This window comes from Schistocerca nitens, chromosome 12 (assembly GCF_023898315.1).
Source record: "Schistocerca nitens isolate TAMUIC-IGC-003100 chromosome 12, iqSchNite1.1, whole genome shotgun sequence".
Lineage (NCBI taxonomy): Eukaryota > Metazoa > Arthropoda > Insecta > Orthoptera > Acrididae > Schistocerca > Schistocerca nitens.
In genome coordinates this window covers 174,346,965-174,367,295 of record NC_064625.1, presented here as the reverse complement: position 1 = coordinate 174,367,295, position 20,331 = coordinate 174,346,965, and the positions used below count along the sequence as shown (strand labels likewise).

General features: G+C 42.2%; 1 protein-coding gene across 1 annotated transcript in view; it reads left to right on the top strand.

Annotated features, from left to right (window-relative positions):
* The window catches only part of LOC126214988 (acetylcholinesterase-like), a 762,016-nt gene that overhangs the window by 514,879 nt on the left and 226,806 nt on the right, over positions 1-20,331 (top strand). Inside the window, exon 7 of the mRNA XM_049941619.1 lies at positions 4,013-4,165. Coding sequence (XP_049797576.1) covers positions 4,013-4,165 — 153 coding nt within the window. The remainder of the gene's footprint in view (positions 1-4,012; positions 4,166-20,331) is intronic.

The window sequence follows — 20,331 nt, the reverse complement described above, 5'->3', positions numbered from 1 at the left end:
GACGTACCGCCGAATTGCTCAACACGTGGGGCGTGAGGTCTCCACAGTACATCGATGTTGTCGCCAGTGGTCGGCGGAAGGTGCACGTGCCCGTCGACCTGGGACCGGACCGCAGCGACGCACGGATGCACGCCAAGACCGTAGGATCCTACGCAGTGCCGTAGGGGACCGCACCGCCACTTCCCAGCAAATTAGGGACACTGTTGCTCCTGGGGTATCGGCGAGGACCATTCGCAACCGTCTCCATGAAGCTGGGCTACGGTCCCGCACACCGTTAGGCCGTCTTCCGCTCACGCCCCAACATCGTGTAGCCCGCCTCCAGTGGTGTCGCGACAGGCGTGAATGGAGGGACGAATGGAGACGTGTCGTCTTCAGCGATGAGAGTCGCTTCTGCCTTGGTGCCAATGATGGTCGTATGCGTGTTTGGCGCCGTGCAGGTGAGCGCCACAATCAGGACTGCATACGACCGAGGCACACAGGGCCAACACCCGGCATCATGGTGTGGGGAGCGATCTCCTACACTGGCCGTACACCACTGGTGATCGTCGAGGGGACACTGAATAGTGCACGGTACATCCAAACCGTCATCGAACCCATCGTTCTACCATTCCTAGACCGGCAAGGGAACTTGCTGTTCCAACAGGACAATGCACGTCCGCGTGTATCCCGTGCCACCCAACGTGCTCTAGAAGGTGTAAGTCAACTACCCTGGCCAGCAAGATCTCCGGATCTGTCCCCCATTGAGCATGTTTGGGACTGGATGAAGCGTCGTCTCACGCGGTCTGCACGTCCAGCACGAACGCTGGTCCAACTGAGGCGCCAGGTGGAAATGGCATGGCAAGCCGTTCCACAGGACTACATCCAGCATCTCTACGATCGTCTCCATGGGAGAACAGCAGCCTGCATTGCTGCGAAAGGTGGATATACACTGTACTAGTGCCGACATTGTGCATGCTCTGTTGCCTGTGTCTATGTGCCTGTGGTTCTGTCGGTGTGATCATGTGATGTATCTGACCCCAGGAATGTGTCAATAAAGTTTCCCCTTCCTGGGACAATGAATTCACGGTGTTCTTATTTCAATTTCCAGGAGTGTATTTTGTACGAGCTGTAAATAAATAGTTGCCGCTATTAAAGCTCCAACCCTGGTACGTCGCCTACACTGTTCTAACGCCATAGGTGCAAGTGCACGCCACTATCGCGTGACTTTGTCACCTCTGCGTATATTGTCAGGTTTACACGTGTACTACAATTAGTAAACTTACTTAATGTATTAGTTTAAAAATGCATATTTTCAACACATCCTCCTGTAAGCATTATGGTTCACGTTCCATTACATCTGTTGCACACTTCACAATAAGTTTTCCAATATCCCATCGTCATCTTCCGTGGATTTGTGTACTGTTGGGAGAATGTGTTTGGTTTTGTTGGTCTGAGTGCCTCTGAACTTCCCCTTAACCAGGGACAAAATTCGAGTAGTTTGCCATTGCCGCCCATGTGAAGATTGTGGACTCGCCCTATCCGAAAGAGGACAAGTTAGTCACGTGTAACACTGGTAACAGCCGTGTTTCTGGGACACTGATATCATACGTGCAGAAATTCACCGTGTGCTGGCAGTGGGACTACGCCGCAACACTGCAATGTTGTATGTGTGTTTCTGCACAGGTTTGTGAACTACACGCTCAGAAGAAAAATGGAAATTTTCAAGGAGACTTGGTTCGCAGAATGTGCTGCCGATTCTGGTAGACTGTCTACGATAAGGAATTCGACATTTCGGAAGTGTACATTAAATGCGTGCTATCTCAGAAACCATTACGAATCGGACATATGTCCATATTTAGATTGTTGCTTCAGATAATCGTCCTGTCATATCCCTGAATATTGACCACAGCTCCTGGAACATCCTATATTCATGCAGTATTTGAGAATGAAAGCACTTAGCATCTTCCAACGTACTTTTCTTTACTTTTTCTGGCTTACAACTATCATTCAATTGAGTAAGTCAATATTCGTCGGAAGCTGTAATATTAAATTACAGTTTAATGAATTACCTTTTATAATTTACTTTTGCAAGGCAAAATCCAAAATACAGCGTTATTCTAAATGATGGAGTCATTTTCAAAACGTCGTATTTATTCAGGTACAAATCGAAAATGAACAAGATTTACACCAATGAAAAGAGGAAGTTTCAAAGATTTTTTCATAGTCTGATATATGGAGTGTCCACTTGATCTTAAAGAATGAGAGTAGAGCTGTTGGTTTTCTGATCTGTGATGTGAAATTAAATGAACTATAGTGTATAAGTTCTGGTCTATTTCCGCTGTTTGTAAATGACAGTCTATTTTCTGCATTTTCAGTCTACATGGGAACCAAACCAATTTAAGAAGGGACCATGCCTGCTCTTTACCACTGGTTTTGTACAAATGTATGGCATATGCCGTGCTAGACCAGAAATGAAAGTGACAAAAGAGGGAGCACCAGATGGCTAAGCATTCACAAAAATGTGAATTGCACTGTGGGTCGGGTGAGGCATGAGCCATTCACGTTAAGAGTAGTTTCCAGCCAGTGGCTGGCACAGCAGGAAGAGTACAGAATGGCAACCAGAGAGTTGATCGGTTGAGTCTCAACAGATAAATCTTTTAATTTAACTATTAACTTTACTTACACTGCAAATAAACCGAAATAATGTTCTATATATTGTGTATATTATTATTTTTATAAAAGGCATGAAGAGGTAAGGATAGCGGAAATTTTGAACTGTAAATAAATTTCAAAGTTGGAATCGTAAGGCATGCACAAAAACTACCTCTATAAAATTCGATACTTTTATTATTTTCCAGTTCATGATTTACATGTACTAGGGTGATATTCATTGGGGTGAAACAGGGAAAGAAGTAATTTGCTTGACATTTGGCACACATTATAAATGCCGCATTTTTATAATTACTTAGTTAGCCTACTTTAATTTTTTTGTAAAATAGGAAACTTAGTTTACATTCATATAAGGTTCTATTTCATTACATTATATAGCAGCAAACCACACGTAATTCATCACTTCGCCAATATTGGCGATGAGCTGTATTTCGTTGCAGTTTCACAGGAAGTGAATTCTTCTTCTCTTTTGACCAGATAAGTTTTGAAGCTTTTTGATCAAATTCCTTACTTGACGATAAAAACAGAAAAAAACAGACATCTCAACGTTGCTCTAGTGAGATTTTTTCTGGAATGGGGATCACTTTAATATTCCATTACGGCGATCCTTCTTAATCTTGAAAAATTTCGTCTTATAACTGTGAATTTGATTGTCTTTCCCATGACTCAATTAACAGAAGAAGTTTATTATTCTGCATATAGGGCTAGTTAAAAATTTATTGTTTCATGTTATTGTAAGTTTACAACTTCTGATGGACTAATGACAATAGCTCTGTGTTTTGCCAAGTACTGAATTTTCCTTTGCCATTCCTTTCGCTTCAGTTTATCGAAATAATTAAAACACGTGGAACGTTATTTCTTTTTACTGGTGGTATAAGTAACATAAAAACGAGAGAAAAACAAAAAAAACGGATTCTGTACAGATGTCGACCCCACTACACTGAGATTACCGTTGTGTACTCTTTCCCATGGGCCAGCCTTGACTAGAAAGTACCATAACATAAATGGCTGATCCCCTGCCCACCTGCAGGAGAAATGCTGTTTTTTCCAAATGCTAGACCATCTGGAGCTCCAATCATGTTAATTTCCAGCCACTCCCTACAGGTACCGTAAATTTGGGCGAAATCAGTGATGACAAGTAGGCGTGGTCCCCTTGTGAGAAAGATATGATGAGTGGAATTTCTTCTCCACATTCACAGATCGGTGTGTTATGACATCCCAGTCAATGTAGATGATAGGGGTTGAACTGTTAATAGGTCCACAGTACCTCCAGTAGGGACAATGACACACATGCTGAGTATATTCGTAATGCTCAGAGAGCGTGGTAACTCATTGTGTCCTCTGGTCTGTTGTGGCTGTGCAGTACACGGACTGGGAGCAGCTGGGAGACGGTTACCTGAACCAAAGGATGGTTTCGGACGCCGTCGGCGACTACTTCTTCATCTGCCCCAGCAACCTGTTCGCCACCAAGATGGCGGCTCGCGGCGCTACCGTCTACTACTACTACTTCACGCAGGTAAGTCTAGAACTGTTACTGCACCACTACTACTACGCACGTAGGTCTGCAACTTGCAAGACACACTCCTGCTTTTCCAATTTACAATACTAGCGCCAGAGGAGAGGTAAATGTGGAGCAGATGTTACGCAGATTGATTTGGACAGCGTGATGGAACCATACATTAAATGGCGTTAATATCGTTTGTAAAATAATGATAAAAAGCTTTGATTGATTTTTCTCATTCGAGAGAACTGTTTAATTGTTAAAAACCATTCAACAGTCAAGATCGCGTAAAATATTTCCTTTTATTTAAGACAGCCAGTTTCAATATGTGCAGTTATCTTCAAGATTATAAGAAGGTTATATACATGGAATATGTCTCATAAGTTAAGATGTAACCTTTGATATAAAAGTTTTAGTTTGGTATTATCCATTTGGCATCTTGCGTGTGAGGACAGCGTAAAATGATTATGTTTTACATCAAAAAATTTTAAGGTATGTAAATGTACAGGTCTATTTCCAACTTTTATAATACCAATCCAAAACTTTTATATCAAATGTTACATCTTAATTTATGAGACATATTCGATGTATATGCACTTTCTTACAGACTTGAAGATGACAGGTAGTCTGTTGCAACCGATTGTTTTAAATATAAAAATATTTTATGCGATCTTGGATGATGAACGGTTTTTAAGGATAACACGTTCTGTCTGCCAGTTTTGTCTTATTCTTTTTTCAAGTTTCGCTCAATAATGTTAGGGTATGCGACGACTAATCTTTTAATACTTCAGACTTAGTCTTATATAATGGTTTTTTTTTTAAATTTACTGCTATCGAAATGTTTCTTCAAAAATCTAGTACATATCGTCTTCCTGTACGGAGGGTAAGACATAGGAAACTAAGCAGAGATGTGCATACGATCCTTAATTGTGAGTTCAAGTTTTCGCAGACCGAGGTTGCACACTGAATTACTACATAACATTTTATTAAAAGGTAACGACGTAATTTTGTATCCACGCTATAAGCAGAGCGAGATGTTACAAGCTATTGCTACTACTACTACTACCACTACTACTACTACTAGGGAAGCGATGCCCATAATGCACCGGTACCTAATGTGTACCGCTGTTATGAAATTCGTACCTCTTGTACTATCCGATATTTAGTGATTTCAGAGTAAAGTACCTGCTTCTTGGAGCTATATGGGCAGCTATGAGTTCTGTGTATTGAGGAGACGATTGCCTCAAAACGGCGTTCATTTTGCTGTGATTTTCATCTAAATTTTTGTGTATGTGGCGGAGCGAACTATTGTCATAAGGTAAGTGGTCCGGCACACAGGATTATATTTCGAGAGGGAGTGGCAAACCGGAAAGATAATTTTACCCAGTGTGACTTTTCATATCATAATATAAACACAGATTCCATTTAACATTATAATAGATTGGACAACGGACAGGAATTGATTTGCTGTTTTCATTCGCGTTAAATGATCCATAACCAAATCAAATTTTCGCAAAATTTCTATTTAATTTGCAGCAGTGTTACTGAAGTATCCAGTTCATTGTTTATTAGGTTATTGTTTGGTTTCTGTTGTAGAACTCATGAACGGACTCTGCTCTCACTAAGTTGGTTACTGTACATGAAAGTATTTGAAATATATAAAGCTACACATGAAATTTTAGTTTTTTTCTCCTGATTGGCTGGCTAGAGCGCTTTCCTATTTTATGAGTGGGCATCCTTCAAGTGTACTACAAATTTACCTAGACTTATCCCCAGTGAATTAACCAGGTCGCACCTTATCCTTTTAACATCATCATTTAATGTAAGCTACCTAGACAGTGGAAACACGTCTCTGAAATAATGTCATGAGACCTAATCTTGTTTCTTTGTTGTTGTCAATGGATACATACGATTTCTGTCCGGCATTGTGATTATGAAGAACAAGGGATCAAACACCTGTCGCTGTGATTTAGAATTTCCATGTAGCTCTACTTGAAATCAGTGTATTCCAAGGTGAACTCGGGTCTTTGTTACACACTTTATACTCAGAATCGATACGGATTGTTTCTTGCTGGCTTTGGAAGAGAGGTAATTGCATATCTCATTATATACATTTTTCTGGCCTATAAATGTTTATAATATAGATGAAACGCTAAATCGCGTTTCACTTTTGAAGAATTGAAATAAAGAATTAAATGACTCGTGTTACTCGCAATAATTTCAGATGATATAATAGCTGAACGGTTCAAAGAAAACTTGAATCTCATTACAAATGAGTACGCCACTCATACAGTTATAGTTGGTGGAGACTTCAATCTACCCTCGATTTGTTGGCGAAAATACATGTTCAAAGTCGGTGGTTGACAGAAAACATCTTCCGAAATTGTACTAAATGCTTTCACTGAGAATTACTTCGAGCAATTAGTTCATGAACCCACACGAATTGTAAACGGTTGCGAGAACAGACCTCTTAGTTACAAATAATCCTGATCTAATAGCGAGCGTCATGGCGGATACAGGGATTAGTGAACACAAGGTCATTGTAGCAAGGCTCAAAACCATATCAACCAAAACCACTAAAAAGAAACGCAAAATGTATCTGTTTAAAACAGTAGATAAAAATTCGTTTGATTCCTTCCTAAGAGAGAGTCTCCATTCCTTCCAAGCTAATTCTGTAAGTGTAGACCAGATACGACTCAAATTCAAAGATACAGTATCGACAGCGATAGATAGATTCATAGCGCAGAAGTTAGTAAGAGACGGGACTGATCCACCATGGTACACAAAATACGTCAGAACACTGTTGCGGAAGCAACGAAAAAAGCATGCCAAATTCAGAAGAACGCAAAATCCCCAAGACTGGCTAACTTTCACGGAAGCTCGAAATTTAGTGCGGACGTCAATGCGAGATGCTTTTAATAGTTTCCACAATGAAACATTGTCTCAAAATATGGTAGAAAACTCAAAGAGCCCGCATCTCGTGGTCGTGCGGTAGCGTTCTCGCTTCCCACGCCCGGGTTCCCGGGTTCGATTCCCGGCGGGGTCAGGGATTTTCTCTGCCTCGTGATGGCTGGGTGTTGTGTGCTGTCCTTAGGTTAGTTAGGTTTAAGTAGTTCTAAGTTCTAGGGGACTTATGACCACAGCAGTTGAGTCCCATAGTGCTCAGAGCCATTTGAACCATTTGAACCAAAACTCAAAGAGATTCTGGTCGTATGTAAAGTACGCCAGTGGCAAAAAGCAGTCAATACCGTCACTGCGCGATAGCGATGGAGAAGTTACCGACGATGGCGCCACTAAAGAAAGCGGAGTTACTAAATACAGTTTTCCGTAATTACTTCACGAAAGAAGACGAAGTAAATGTTCCAGAATTCGAAACCAGAACAGTTGTTAGCATGAGTGACGTACAAGTAGATATCTTAGGTGTTGCGAAACAACTCAAATCACTTAAGAAAGGCAAGCCTTCCGGTCCAGATTCATGCAGGTTCCTTTCAGAGTATGCAGACACAGTAGCGCCTTTCTTGGCAATCATATACAGCCGCTCACTTAACGAAAGGTCTGTTCCTAAAGACTAGAAAGTCACACAGGTCACACCAATATTCAAGAAAGGAAATAGGAGTAACCCACTGAATTACAGACCCATATCACTGACCTCAATTTGCAGTAGGATTTTGGAGATATACTGTACTCGAAAACTGGCGTTCTACGGATCGGAGCGTGGAATGTCAGATCCCTTAATCGGGCAGGTAGATTAGAAAATTTTAAAAGGGAAATGGATAGGTTAAAGTTAGATATAGTGGGAATTAGTGAAGTTCGGTGGCAGGAGGAACAAGACTTTTGGTCAGGTGAATACAGGACTATAAATACAAAATCAAATAGGGGTAATGCAGGAGTAGGTTTAATACTGAATAAAAAATAGGAGTGCGGGTTAGCTACTACAAACAGCATAGTGAACGCATTATTGTGGCCAAGATAGACACAAAGCCCATGCCTACTACAGTAGTACAAGTTTATATGCCAACTAGCTCTGCAGATGATGAAGAAATTGATGAAATGTATGACGAGATAAAAGAAATTATTCAGATAGTGAAGGGAGACGAAAATTTAATAGTAATGGGTGACTGGAATTCGTCAGTAGGAAAAGGGAGAGAAGGAAACATAGCAGGTGAATATGGATTGGGGGGAAGAAATGAAAGAGGAAGCCGCCTTGTAGAATTTTGCACAGAGCATAACTTAATCATAGCTAACACTTGGTTCAAGAATCATAAAAGAAGGTTGTATACCTGGAAGAATCCTGGAGATACTAAAAGGTATCAGATAGATTATATAATGGTAAGACAGAGATTTAGGAACCAGGTTTTAAATTGTAAGACATTTCCAGGGGCAGATGTGGATTCTGACCACAATCTATTGGTTATGAACTGCAGATTGCAACTAAAGAAACTGCAAAAAGGTGGGAATTTAAGGAGATGGGACCTGGATAAACTGAAAGAACCAGAAGTTGTAGAGAGTTTCAGGGAGAGCATAAGGGAACAATTGACAGGAATGGGGGAAAGAAGTACAGTAGAAGAAGAATGGGTAGCTCTGAGGGATGAAGTAGTGAAGGCAGCAGACGATCAAGTAGGTAAAAATACGAGGGCTAATAGAAATCCTTGGGTAACAGAAGAAATATTGAATTTAATTGATGAAAGGAGAAAATATAAAAATGCAGTAAATGAAGCAGGCAAAAAGGAATGCAAACGTCTCAAAAATGAGATCGACAGGAAGTGCAAAATGGCTAAGCAGGGATGGCTAGAGGACAAATGTAAGGATGTAGAGGCCTGTCTCACTAGGGGTAAGATAGATACTGCCTACAGGAAAATTAAAGAGACCTTTGGAGAGAAGAGAACCACTTGTATGAAAATCAAGAGCTCAGATGGCAACCCAGTTCTAAGCAAAGAAGGGAAGGCAGAAAGGTGGAAGGAGTATATAGAGGGTTTATACAAGGGCGATGTACTTGAGGACAATATTATGGAAATGGAAGAGGATGTAGATGAATACGAAATAGGAGATAAGATACTGCGTGAAGAGTTTGACAGAGCACTGAAAGACCTGAGTCGAAACAAGGCCCCAGGAGTAGACAACATTCCATTAGAACTACTGACGGCCTTGGGAGAGCCAGTCATGACAAAACTCTACCATCTGGTGAGCAAGATGTATGAGACAGGCGAAATACCCTCAGACTTCAAGAAGAATATAATAATTCCAATCCCAAAGAAAGCAGGTGTTGACAGATGTGAAAATTACCGAACTATCAGTTTAATAAGTCACAGCTGCAAAATACTAACGCGAATTCTTTACAGACGAATGGAAAAACTGGTAGAAGCGGACCTCGGGGAAGATCAGTTTGGATTCCGTAGAAATGTTGGAACACGTGAGGCAATACTAACCTTACGACTTATCTTAGAAGAAAGATTAAGAAAAGGCAAACCTACGTTTCTAGCATTTGTAGACTTAGAGAAAGCTTTTGACAACGTTAACTAGAATACTCTCTTTCAAATTCTGAAGGTGGCAGGGGTAAAATAAAGGGAGCGAAAGGCAGTTATAAGAGTCGAGACGTATGAAAGGGAAGCAGTGGTTGGGAAGGGAGTGAGACAGGGTTGTAGCCTCTCCCCGGTGTTATTCAATCTGTATATTGAGCAACCAGTAAAGGAAACAAAAGGAAAATAGGTAGGTATTAAAATTCATGGAGAAGAAGTAAAAACTTTAAGGTTCGCCGATGACATTGTAATTCTGTCAGAGACAGCAAAGGACTTGGAAGAGCAGTTGAACGGAATGGACAGTGTCTTGAAAGGAGGATATAAGATGAACATCAACAAAAGCAAAACGAGGATAATGGAATGTAGTCAAATTAAATCGGGTGATGCTGAGGGAATTAGATTAGAAAATGAGACACTTAAAGTAGTAAAGGGGTTTTGCTATTTAGGGAGTAAAATAACTGATGATGGTCGAAGTAGAGAGGATATAAAATGTAGACTGGCAATGGCAAGGAAATCGTTTCTGAAGAAGAGAAATTTGTTAACATCGAGTATAGATTTAAGTGTCAGGAATCCTTTCTGAAAGTGTTTGTATGGAGTGTAGCCATGTATGGAAGTGAAACATGGACGATAACTAGTTTGGACAAGAAGAGAATAGAAGCTTTCGAAATGTGGTGCTACAGAAGAATGCTGAAGATAAGGTGGGTAGATCACGTAACTAATGAGGAGGTATCGAATAGGATTGGGGAGAAGAGAAGTTTGTGGCACAACTTGACTAGAAGAAGGGATCGGTTGGTAGGACATGTTTTGAGGCATCAAGGGATCACAAATTTAGCATTGGAGGGCAGCGTGGAGGGTAACAATCGTAGAGGGAGACCAAGAGATGAATACACTAAGCAGATTCAGAAGGATGTACGTTGTAGTAGGTACTGGGAGATGAAGAAGCTTGCACATGATAGAGTAGCATGGAGAGCTGCATCAAACCAGTCTCAGGACTGAAGACCACAACAACAACAACTGTACTCGAACATTATGAATCACCTTGATAAAAATGACTTATTGATACATTACCAACACGGATTCAGAAAATATCATTCTTGGGCAACACAGCTAGCTCTTTATTCCCATGAAGTAATGAGTGCTGTCGACAAGGGATCTCAGATCGATTCCATATTCCTAGATTTCCAGAAGGCTTTTGCTACCGTTCCTCACAAGCGACTGTTAATCAAATTGCGTGCATGTGGAGTGTCGTCTCAGTTGTGTGACTGGATTCGTGGTTTCCTCTCAGAGAGGTCAGAGTTCGTAGTGATAGACGGTAAATCATCGAGTAGAACAGAAGTGATATCTGGCGTTCCGCAGGGTAGTGTCATAGGCCCTCTGCTGTTCCTGATGGAAATAAATGATCTAGGTGATAATCTGACCAGCCCCGTTAGATTGTTTGCAGATGACGCTGTAATTTACCGTCTAGTAAAATCAGCAGACGATCAATTCCAATTACAAAATGATCTAGAGGGAATTTCTGTATGGTGCGAGATGTGGCAATTGGCACTAAACAAAGAAAAGTGCGAGGTCATCCAAATGGGTATTAAAAGAAATCCGTTAAATTTTGGGTATACGATAATTAGCACAAATCTAAGGGCTGTCAATTCGACTAAATACCGAGGAATTACAATTACGAGCAACTTAAATTGGAAATACCACATAGATAACATTGTGGAGAAGACTGCGCTTTGTTGGCAGAACACTTAGGAGATGCGACAAACCCACTAAAGAGACAGCCTACATTATACTTGTCCGTCCTCTGCTGGAATATTGCTGCACGGTGTGAGATCCTTACCAGGTAGGATTGGTGGAGGACATCGAAAAAGTGCAAAGCAGGGCAGTCCGTCTAGTGTTATGGCCGCAATAGGGGTGAGAGTGTCACTGATATGATACGCCAGTTGGGGTGGCAGTCACTGAAACAAAGGCGGTTTTCTTTGTGGCGAGATCTATTTACGAAATTTCAATCGCCAACTTTCTCTTCAGAGTGCGAAAATATTTTGTTGACACCTTCCTACGTAGGGAGAAATGAACATCATAATAATGTAAGAGAAATCAGAGCTCGAACGGAAAGATTTAGGTGTTCCTTTTTCCCGCGCGTCATTGGAGAGTGGAATGGTAGAGAAGTATTATGAAAATTGTTCGATGAACCCTCTGCCACGCACTTAAGTGTGAATTGCAGAGTAACGATGTAGATGTAGATGTAGATTGGAGATGCTATTGTGACCCTGTTTCTATCTACAGTACAATTTAAGTAAGGCTGGAAAATATTGAATGCGCTGTTTTATGAAACTGCCTTCATTGACAACAGATTAGCACACTGGACTCGCATTCGGGAGGACGGCGGTTCAAACCCGCGTCTGGCCATCGAGATTTAGGTTTTTCATGATTATTCTAAATCGCTGCAGGCAGATGCCGGGATTGTTCATTTGAAGGGGCACGGCCGATTTCTTTCTCCATCGTTGACACAATTCGAGCTCGTGCTCCATCGATAGTGACCTCGATGTCGACGGGACGTTAAACGCAATCGTCCTGCTTTCTTCCTTCATTGACAACACGTAAGTTATACTGAACAAACTGAAAACTTACTCCCACTAGCTGACTGCTGAGTCGAAAGCTGTCTTACAAGTTGATCGATAGAAAAATTCTTAGTTAAGTGACTCCGAACCACTGTCGTCACTTTTTTGTGTGGTTGAAGGTGCTTACTTGGATATGACTAGACAGGGCTTGAAGATTACTCTGATAAGTGTCTTCCACTCCACGTCAGACTTCGTGCTAAACTTATTCGCTATTTTCCTTTTTCTACATGAAAGGCAGCACACACAACTTTTGGAACAAAGATATCAACCTCGAGTGTATTCCGTTCTGTTCCGAAATAGTTTTTCTAGTATGGACTGAGACTTGGGACAAAGAACGCTCATTAGCTCAAACCTATCATTGGAGCCTCATATAGTTTCGTGGATATTCCTCTACTGTTTTTAGCATCATCTTCTCTGCACTTGAAACTTCTTTGACACTCAGTCGTAATCAAGTGAGTAATATTAAGAAAGCATTTTGGTACTGGAAAATTTCCTTTGTACCTATCATAGAGTAAATATCTCTGGATTGAGCATTGCGTTCTGCGCATGTTGTCAACATTAAAGCAGGATTGTCACGTGATCTCGGGACTTCGCTGTGCCTGTGTGCTTTCTGCAGCGTTTGAAGTTTATAATACCAGGAGTTTTTGTTGTGTTTCACCGTTTGTTGATAGTGTAATAGCGATGGTGAATTACGTTGTTGCTACGGATGGAAAGAAAAAAGTAACTTTTCATGGGTACATTCCATATAGCTCTAATTATAGTTTTCATTTTAGTAAGAGAAACTGTATACGTTTAAAAATTTCGAGACGCATTATAATTAACACTTGATTCTGTAGACCTATTTTTCTACGATTTTATGACTATATAATAGATATTACGGCTCGTACAAAAGTTTACAATTTGCTAGTGGAACAGGAACGGGAAAGGTTAGTTGTTTATCAGTGACTAGTCAATTATGTATATAGATTACTCCGTCTACTATTTCTTTAATGAACTCGGAGAAAGTACTTACAATGCGTTAAATAAATACCTCAAAGTGCTACCAGTAAGAAAAATTGTGCTTTAGGTGGCAAAAACGAGAAAATAAATACGCAGAAATACAAGAAAAAAGGACGAATTAGCAGGGATATAATCGCTAATGTGTGGTAAATTCGGTCTTTTTCGGACACTTGCGAAAGTACTAACGTACTGTCAAGTCGTTTTGCAGGACTATCACTGCTCTGTAATACTATAAAGTGCGGTATCATACCAAAAACTACCAAAAATCGAGTGCATCTGAACTATGACACCTATCGCAAAGAAGCTGAATGCAATATCACTTGCCCTTAAAAGTTACGTAGCTGGTTTATTCCCGGTATCAAATGGATACTGTTAAAATGTCTTCGCAACATATATAAATAATCCACGACACGTACGAAAAGAATCCGTCTGTACTAGGGATGTAGTGACGTTCTAGATATACAGGGCGCTATACGAACAAACACACGACGTCCCGAGATCACGTGAACAGGCCGGCAATGTATGTTGACAACACAAAATCTGTTCTGCACATGTGAGTGCTCACTCCAGAGATATTTACTCTATGGTACCTAGGACGTATATGCCAAAACATTTGGGGGCGGTGGGCGCAGGAATCCTGGACCCCCCCCCCCACTCATGAGCCTAAGGTAGGTGTCAACGTACTGCTCTGTTTATGGCTGAATATGTGTAGAATAACTATAGTTTTCAGACAGCCATGAATCTGTATTCGCTGTGATTTAAGTGTACAAAATTCACAAAGAAAAGATGGTGACGTTGCCTATAATGTGCCACTGAGTGTTCGATACTGAACCGGTAGAATTTAAGAAATGTGCTCCTACTGTGAGCTGTAAGAAATGCGTTTATCATAAGTAGTGCAACGTAATGTCGATAAAAGATGTGCTGGAACTCTCTAATGCTTTTTTTGTCCTAAACTATTCATTAAGTAATTATTTTCATTACAAAATTGCAACAGAAAGGTGTTAGAGAAAGTGGAGCATAAATGAACAGCGTTTAGCTGTAACAGTATATTTAACCGGGTATCATGCATTGTATGAATATGCAGGAATTAAAAACGTAAACTGGGGTATAAAAATTTTTTGGTGCAGAAAAAGTATTCTCCTCTTGCCTCGGCCTCTATGCCCATCTCCTCCTCCCCTTCTTCCTCCCCTCCTCCTTTATCTATCTCCTTTACACCCATCTCTCTCTTCTGTTCTCTCTCTTGGTCCATCCTCTCCTGTGTCCATCTCAATCTTCCATCAGTCATGCCCCTGCAAAAGAGGTCGATAAATCAGGTCTGCTTCTCCCAGAACACACCAATCATGCCACACAGCGTACATACCAGAGCCTTCAAAACATTTCTTTGCACCCAATCTACAGTGCACCATTCAAGGCAGGTGGATGTGGAAGCTCAGTGCTGTCCTCACGTGCAGATCAGCCTACGCATTAAGGGCCAAAAAGCCTGCCCAGCAGAGCAAGTGAATGAGGCAGGTACATACTGCTCCCATCCGTCACGCAGTATAGACCGCATGTCAGTGGCTAAATGCACCATGTTTTACCCATATATCCGTTCCTATTGGAGCCAGTAGGTTATAAAGCCCATAGTGCGATTTTAGTGAGACAAACAGTATGCATACCAGATTTAGTTGAACTCACTCCAGGGCTTCAGGAAGAGATTCTGGACATACCTATGCATATGCCTTAGCATAAATACTAGGCTTTTCCCTGCTGCTTCTCCCATGTATCCATTTGACACATATATTGAACAAACCTCCTCCACATCCTCTGTGTGTGCACATCTTCCCCTTCTGTATGCCCACCTCTCTCTATCTCCTCCTCCCCCTCCACTCTCTCTCTCTCTCTCTCTCTCTCTCTCTCTCTCTCTCCATGCACTGCTCCATCTCTTTGTGACCAATCTTTCTCCCCCCCTCTCATTGCTAATATTCTCCCTTTCTCTTTGCAACTCTGCCTCCCCTCTTCCCTTTCCACTTGCCCACTTTCCCTCTACACATTCCATCTGCCTCATGCATCTCCCACGCCTCCCCTCTCTGTCGATTTCCTCCTGCCCTCGTTTTGTCCATCCCCTCCTCTGTCGTTCTCAGTCTGTTCCCAGCCAACCTCATTGGTAAATGTAGCCGCTGCAATACAGTCCAATAAAGCAAGCTGATGCTACTCCCACCATGCACCTGTCATGCAGGGCGAGCTACACATCAGGGGATTGAAAATTATTTGTTTACTTCTGACTCACAGGCTGCCTTTCAAAGCAGGCTGACAAAACAGACCGATACTACTCCAACACAACACACATAACAGGACAGTCTACATGTCAGGGCCAGAAAACCTATTTTGCCCCTAATGTGTAGGCTGCGCTACGAAGCAAGTTGGTTTAGTAGGCTGATGATATTCCCATACAACATACCTGTCATGCATGGCAGTCTATATGCCAGGGGCTGGAGAAAACACATTCTTGCCCATATCTCCACTTTTCCTGGACATAGGAGGTTATACACCCTACAGTGCTGATACTAATAAGATCTGCTGTTTCTGTGGCAAATTTGGTTGAAAGCGATGGAGGAGTTTGGAAGCAGCTTCCAGACATACATAATCTGGCTCATTAATCACACTTTTGCAGAACAGTTACTGGAAGTAGTAACAGCTATAAAATATATACGAATATATGTACAGACCAATTAATTGTGGCTAAGGCAGATGCAGACTGACATTCTTTGGGAGAATCCTCAGAAATATAGTCCATGAAAAAGGAAGTAGCTTATGAATGACTTGTTTGATAAACACTTGAATTTTGCTTGAGGCTGTTGGATCCGTATCAGATAGAATGAAATGGATAAGATGAAAGGAAGAGCTGTGCATTTAATGGCAGGTTCACATGGCAAGTGCAGACGTCATCTCCAGTGACAGATGCTGCAAGAGAAGCGTTCTGCATCGTGATGTAGTTGACTGCTAAATTTCCGAGAGCATACATTCCTAGAAGAGAAGATATCACTTAACCGTATGAAGATCACAAAGATAAAATCAGAGCGTTTAGAGCCCACAAGGAGACTTAAAAGCAGCCATTCTTATCGCGAACCACACACGAACAGGGAAAGGGTGAAGTGATAGTGGTACAGAAAATACTCTCCGCCAGACACCGTAACGAGGTTCGCGGAGTGTAGATTAAAGCAGTATGTCGTCCTGAATGGGAAGACTTGGACAGAAACAAGTGTAACATCAGGTGTGCCCCACGGCAGCTTAATAGGTCCGCTGCTTTTTACGATTTACGTAAGCGATCTGGTTGATGGTATTGACAGCGGGGGAGGACAGGACTCGAACCTCCGGCAGGTGGAGCCGCGCGAACCGTGGCGATGCTCCTCAGACCAGCTACCTCGCGCAGTCACCCAGTGTCCTACTGATCCGTATGTAATCTTTCTACCTGTCGGTGCTATTGTTAGAATAACACTGATCGCTTTTCCCACTTTTAATACTTAAAAGCAATGGAAATTTTACGAATAAAAATTAGTATTGAAAAAAAGTTTTACTTGATTGTTGGGAATTTTAGCACAGTTTATGGAAAAGTAATATACCGGTTTTTTACTCAGTTGTATGTAAATAATAGAAAAAACTGTTGTAACTGATATCAAACAAATGCCGGTCGGTGTGGCCGTGCGCGTCTAGGCGCTTCAGTCTGGAACCGCGTGACCGCTACGGTCGCAGGTTCGAATCCTGCCTCGGATGTGTGTGATGTCCTTAGGTTAATTAGGTTTAAGTAGTTCTAAGTTCTAGGGGACTGATGACCACAGATTTTATGTCCCATAGTGCTCAGAGCCATCTGATATCAAACAAATAACGAAAAACATCGGTTACTCAGAACTGAAATACCGGTATCGGCTTTGAGTGATCGATGCTTGCTACCCTTATTGTGGGACCACGCAGCACTCGCCCACGGCACTGCTGCCACTGTTAGACAGGCGTTGTGAGTGGGAGTGGGTATTTCAGTAGTGAGCTCACAAGGGAACCTCCCCATCGCACCCCCCACAGATTGAGTTATACGTTGGCACAGTGGATAGGCCTTGAAAAACTGAACACAGATCAATCGAGAAAACAAGAAGAAGTTTTGTGGAACTATGAAAAAATAAGCAAAATATACAAACTGAGTAGTCCATGCGCAACATAAGCAACATCAAGAAGAAGGTGAGCTGAGGAGCGCCGTGGTCCCGGGGTTAGCTTGAGCAGCTGCGGAACGAGAGGTCCTTGGTTCAAGTCTCCCCTCGAGTGAGAAGTTTACTTTCTTCATTTTCGCAAAGTTATTATCTGTCCGTTCGTTCATTGACGTCTCTGTTCACTGTAATAAGTTTAGTGTCTGTATTTTGCGACCACACCGCAAAACCGTGCGATTAGTAGACGAAAGGACGTGCCTCTCCAATGCCAACCGAAAACATTTGATCGCAAGGTCATAGGTCAACCGATTCCTCCACAGGAAAACACGTCTGATATATTCGATACGACACTGGTGACGGCATGTGCAACACAGGAATATGTTGTCGACTCACCTAACTTGTACACTTAGCGAATGGGTAAAAAGGTTCTTCTACCTTGCCCGATTTAGGTTTTATTTTGGATGTGATAATCACTCCCGAAAAAGTGATCGCATCGGACGGACGAACGGACAGATAATAATTGTCTGAAAATAAAAAATTAAAATTTTCTCTGGAGGTAAGACTTGAACCAAGGACCTCTTGTTCCGCAGCTGCTCACCCTAACCAAGGGACCATGGCGCTCCTCAACTGGCAGTTTCCTTGATGCTGCCTACGTTGCGCATGGACTACTCAATTAGTATATTTTGCTTATTTTTTCATACTTCCACACAACTTCTTCTTGTTTTCTCGATTGATCTGTGTTCAGTTTTTCAAGGCCTATCCACTGTGCCAACGTATAACTAAATCTAAGGGGGGTGCGATGGGGAGGTTCCCTTGTTAGATTTTTCGTCGACGATGCAGTGCTCTATAATGAAGTGCTGTCCAGATAAATGGTTCAAATGGCTCTGAGCACTATGGGACTTAACAGCTGTGGTCATCAGTCCCCTACAACTTAGAACTACTTAAACCTAACTAACCTAAGGACATCACACACATCCATGCCCGAGGCAGGATTCGAACCTGCGACCGTAGCAGTCGCACGGTTCCGGACTGCGCGCCTAGAACCGCGAGAGCACCGCGGCCGGCGCTGTCCAGATAAAGCTGCACAAATATTCAGTCAGATCTTGGTAAAACGACGAAGTGGTGCAAAGGCGGGCAACTTTGCTCAAATGTTCAGAGATGGAACATCGTGCACTTCAAAAAACTAAAAAGGCACAGTATCGTAAGTCCAGAGTAAGAACGTGTCACAGTTGGAATCGGTCAAGTCATAAAAATACTTGGGTGTAACTGGTCGTCGGGACATGGCTGGAACGATCGCACCGTTGTGGGTAAAGCTGGTGGCAGATTAAGGTTCATTAGCAGGATCGTAGGGAAATGCAGTCAGTGTCCTAAGGAGGTTGCATACAAAGCACCGTGTCATCCACCCTAGAATGTTTTATGGGTGTGTGAGATTCGTACGCAATAGGACTAACGACTTATAGAGGGCAGTACGAATGGTCAGGGGGTTGTGGGAGAGTGAGAGCACTGAATTTGTAGCGTCTTGAAGATAGGCGTAAAAAGTACAGGTACACAGGAATGTATTCGTAGTTGCGAATACAGGCAATATCCAAATGCGTAGCAGAATGCCGACATTGAAAATTTGTGCCGGTCAGGCGCAAATCTTCAAAAAAGTGCTTCAAATGGCTCTGAGAAGCTGAGGTCATCAGTCCCCTAGAACTTAGAACTACTTAAACCTAACTAACCTAAGGACATCACACACATCCATGCCCGAGGCAGCATTCAAACCTGCGACCGTAGCAGTCGTGCGGTTCCGGACTGCGCGCCTAGAACCTGCGAGACCACCGCGGCCGGCCCAAATTTTCAATGTCGTCATTCTATTACACACTTGGATGTTGCCATATTTGCAACTACGAATACTGTCCTCTATAACTGTATTTCTCGCAATTTTCTAAATCTATCTTCAGAAAGCTTCCCCCATGAACCATGGACCTTGCCGTTGGTGGGGAGGCTTGCGTGCCTCAGCGATACAGATGGCCGTACCGTAGGTGCAACCACAACGGAGGGTTATCTGTTGAGAGGCCAGAAAAACATGTGGTTCCTGAAGAGGGGCAGCAGCCTTTTCAGTAGTTGCAGGGTCAACAGTCTGGATGATGGATTGATCTGGCCTTGTAACACTAACCAAAACGGCCTTGCTGTGCTGGTACTGCGAACGGCTGAAAGCAAGGGGAAACTACAGCCGTAATTTTTCCCGAGGACATGCAGCTTTACTGTATGATTAAATGATGATGGCGTCCTCTTGGGTAAAATATTCCGGAGGTAAAATAGTCCCCCATTCGGATCTCCGCGCGGGGACTACTCAAGAGGACGTCGTTATCAGGAGAAAGAAAACTGGCATTCTACGGATCGGAGCGTGGAATGTCAGATCCCTTAATCGGGCAGGTAGGTTAGAAAATTTAAAAAGGGAAATGGATAGGTTAAAGTTATAGTGGGAATTAGTGAAGTTCGGTGGCAGGAGGAACAAAACTTTTGGTCAGGTGATTACAGGGTTATAAATACAATATCAAATAGGGGTAATGCAGGAGTAGGTTTAATAATGAATAAAAAATAGGAGTGCGGGTTAGCTACTACAAACAGCACAGTGAACGCATTATTGTGGCCAAGATAGACACAAAGCCCATGCCTACTACAGTAGTACAAGTTTATATGCCAACTAGCTCTGCAGATGATGAAGAAATTGATGAAATGTATGACGAGATAAAAGAAATTATTCAGGTAGTGAAGGGAGACGAAAATTTAATAGTCATGGGTGACTGGAATTCGTCAGTAGGAAAAGGGAGAGAAGGAAACAGTAGGTGAATATGGATTGGGGGGAAGAAATGAAAGAGGAAGCCGCCTTGTAG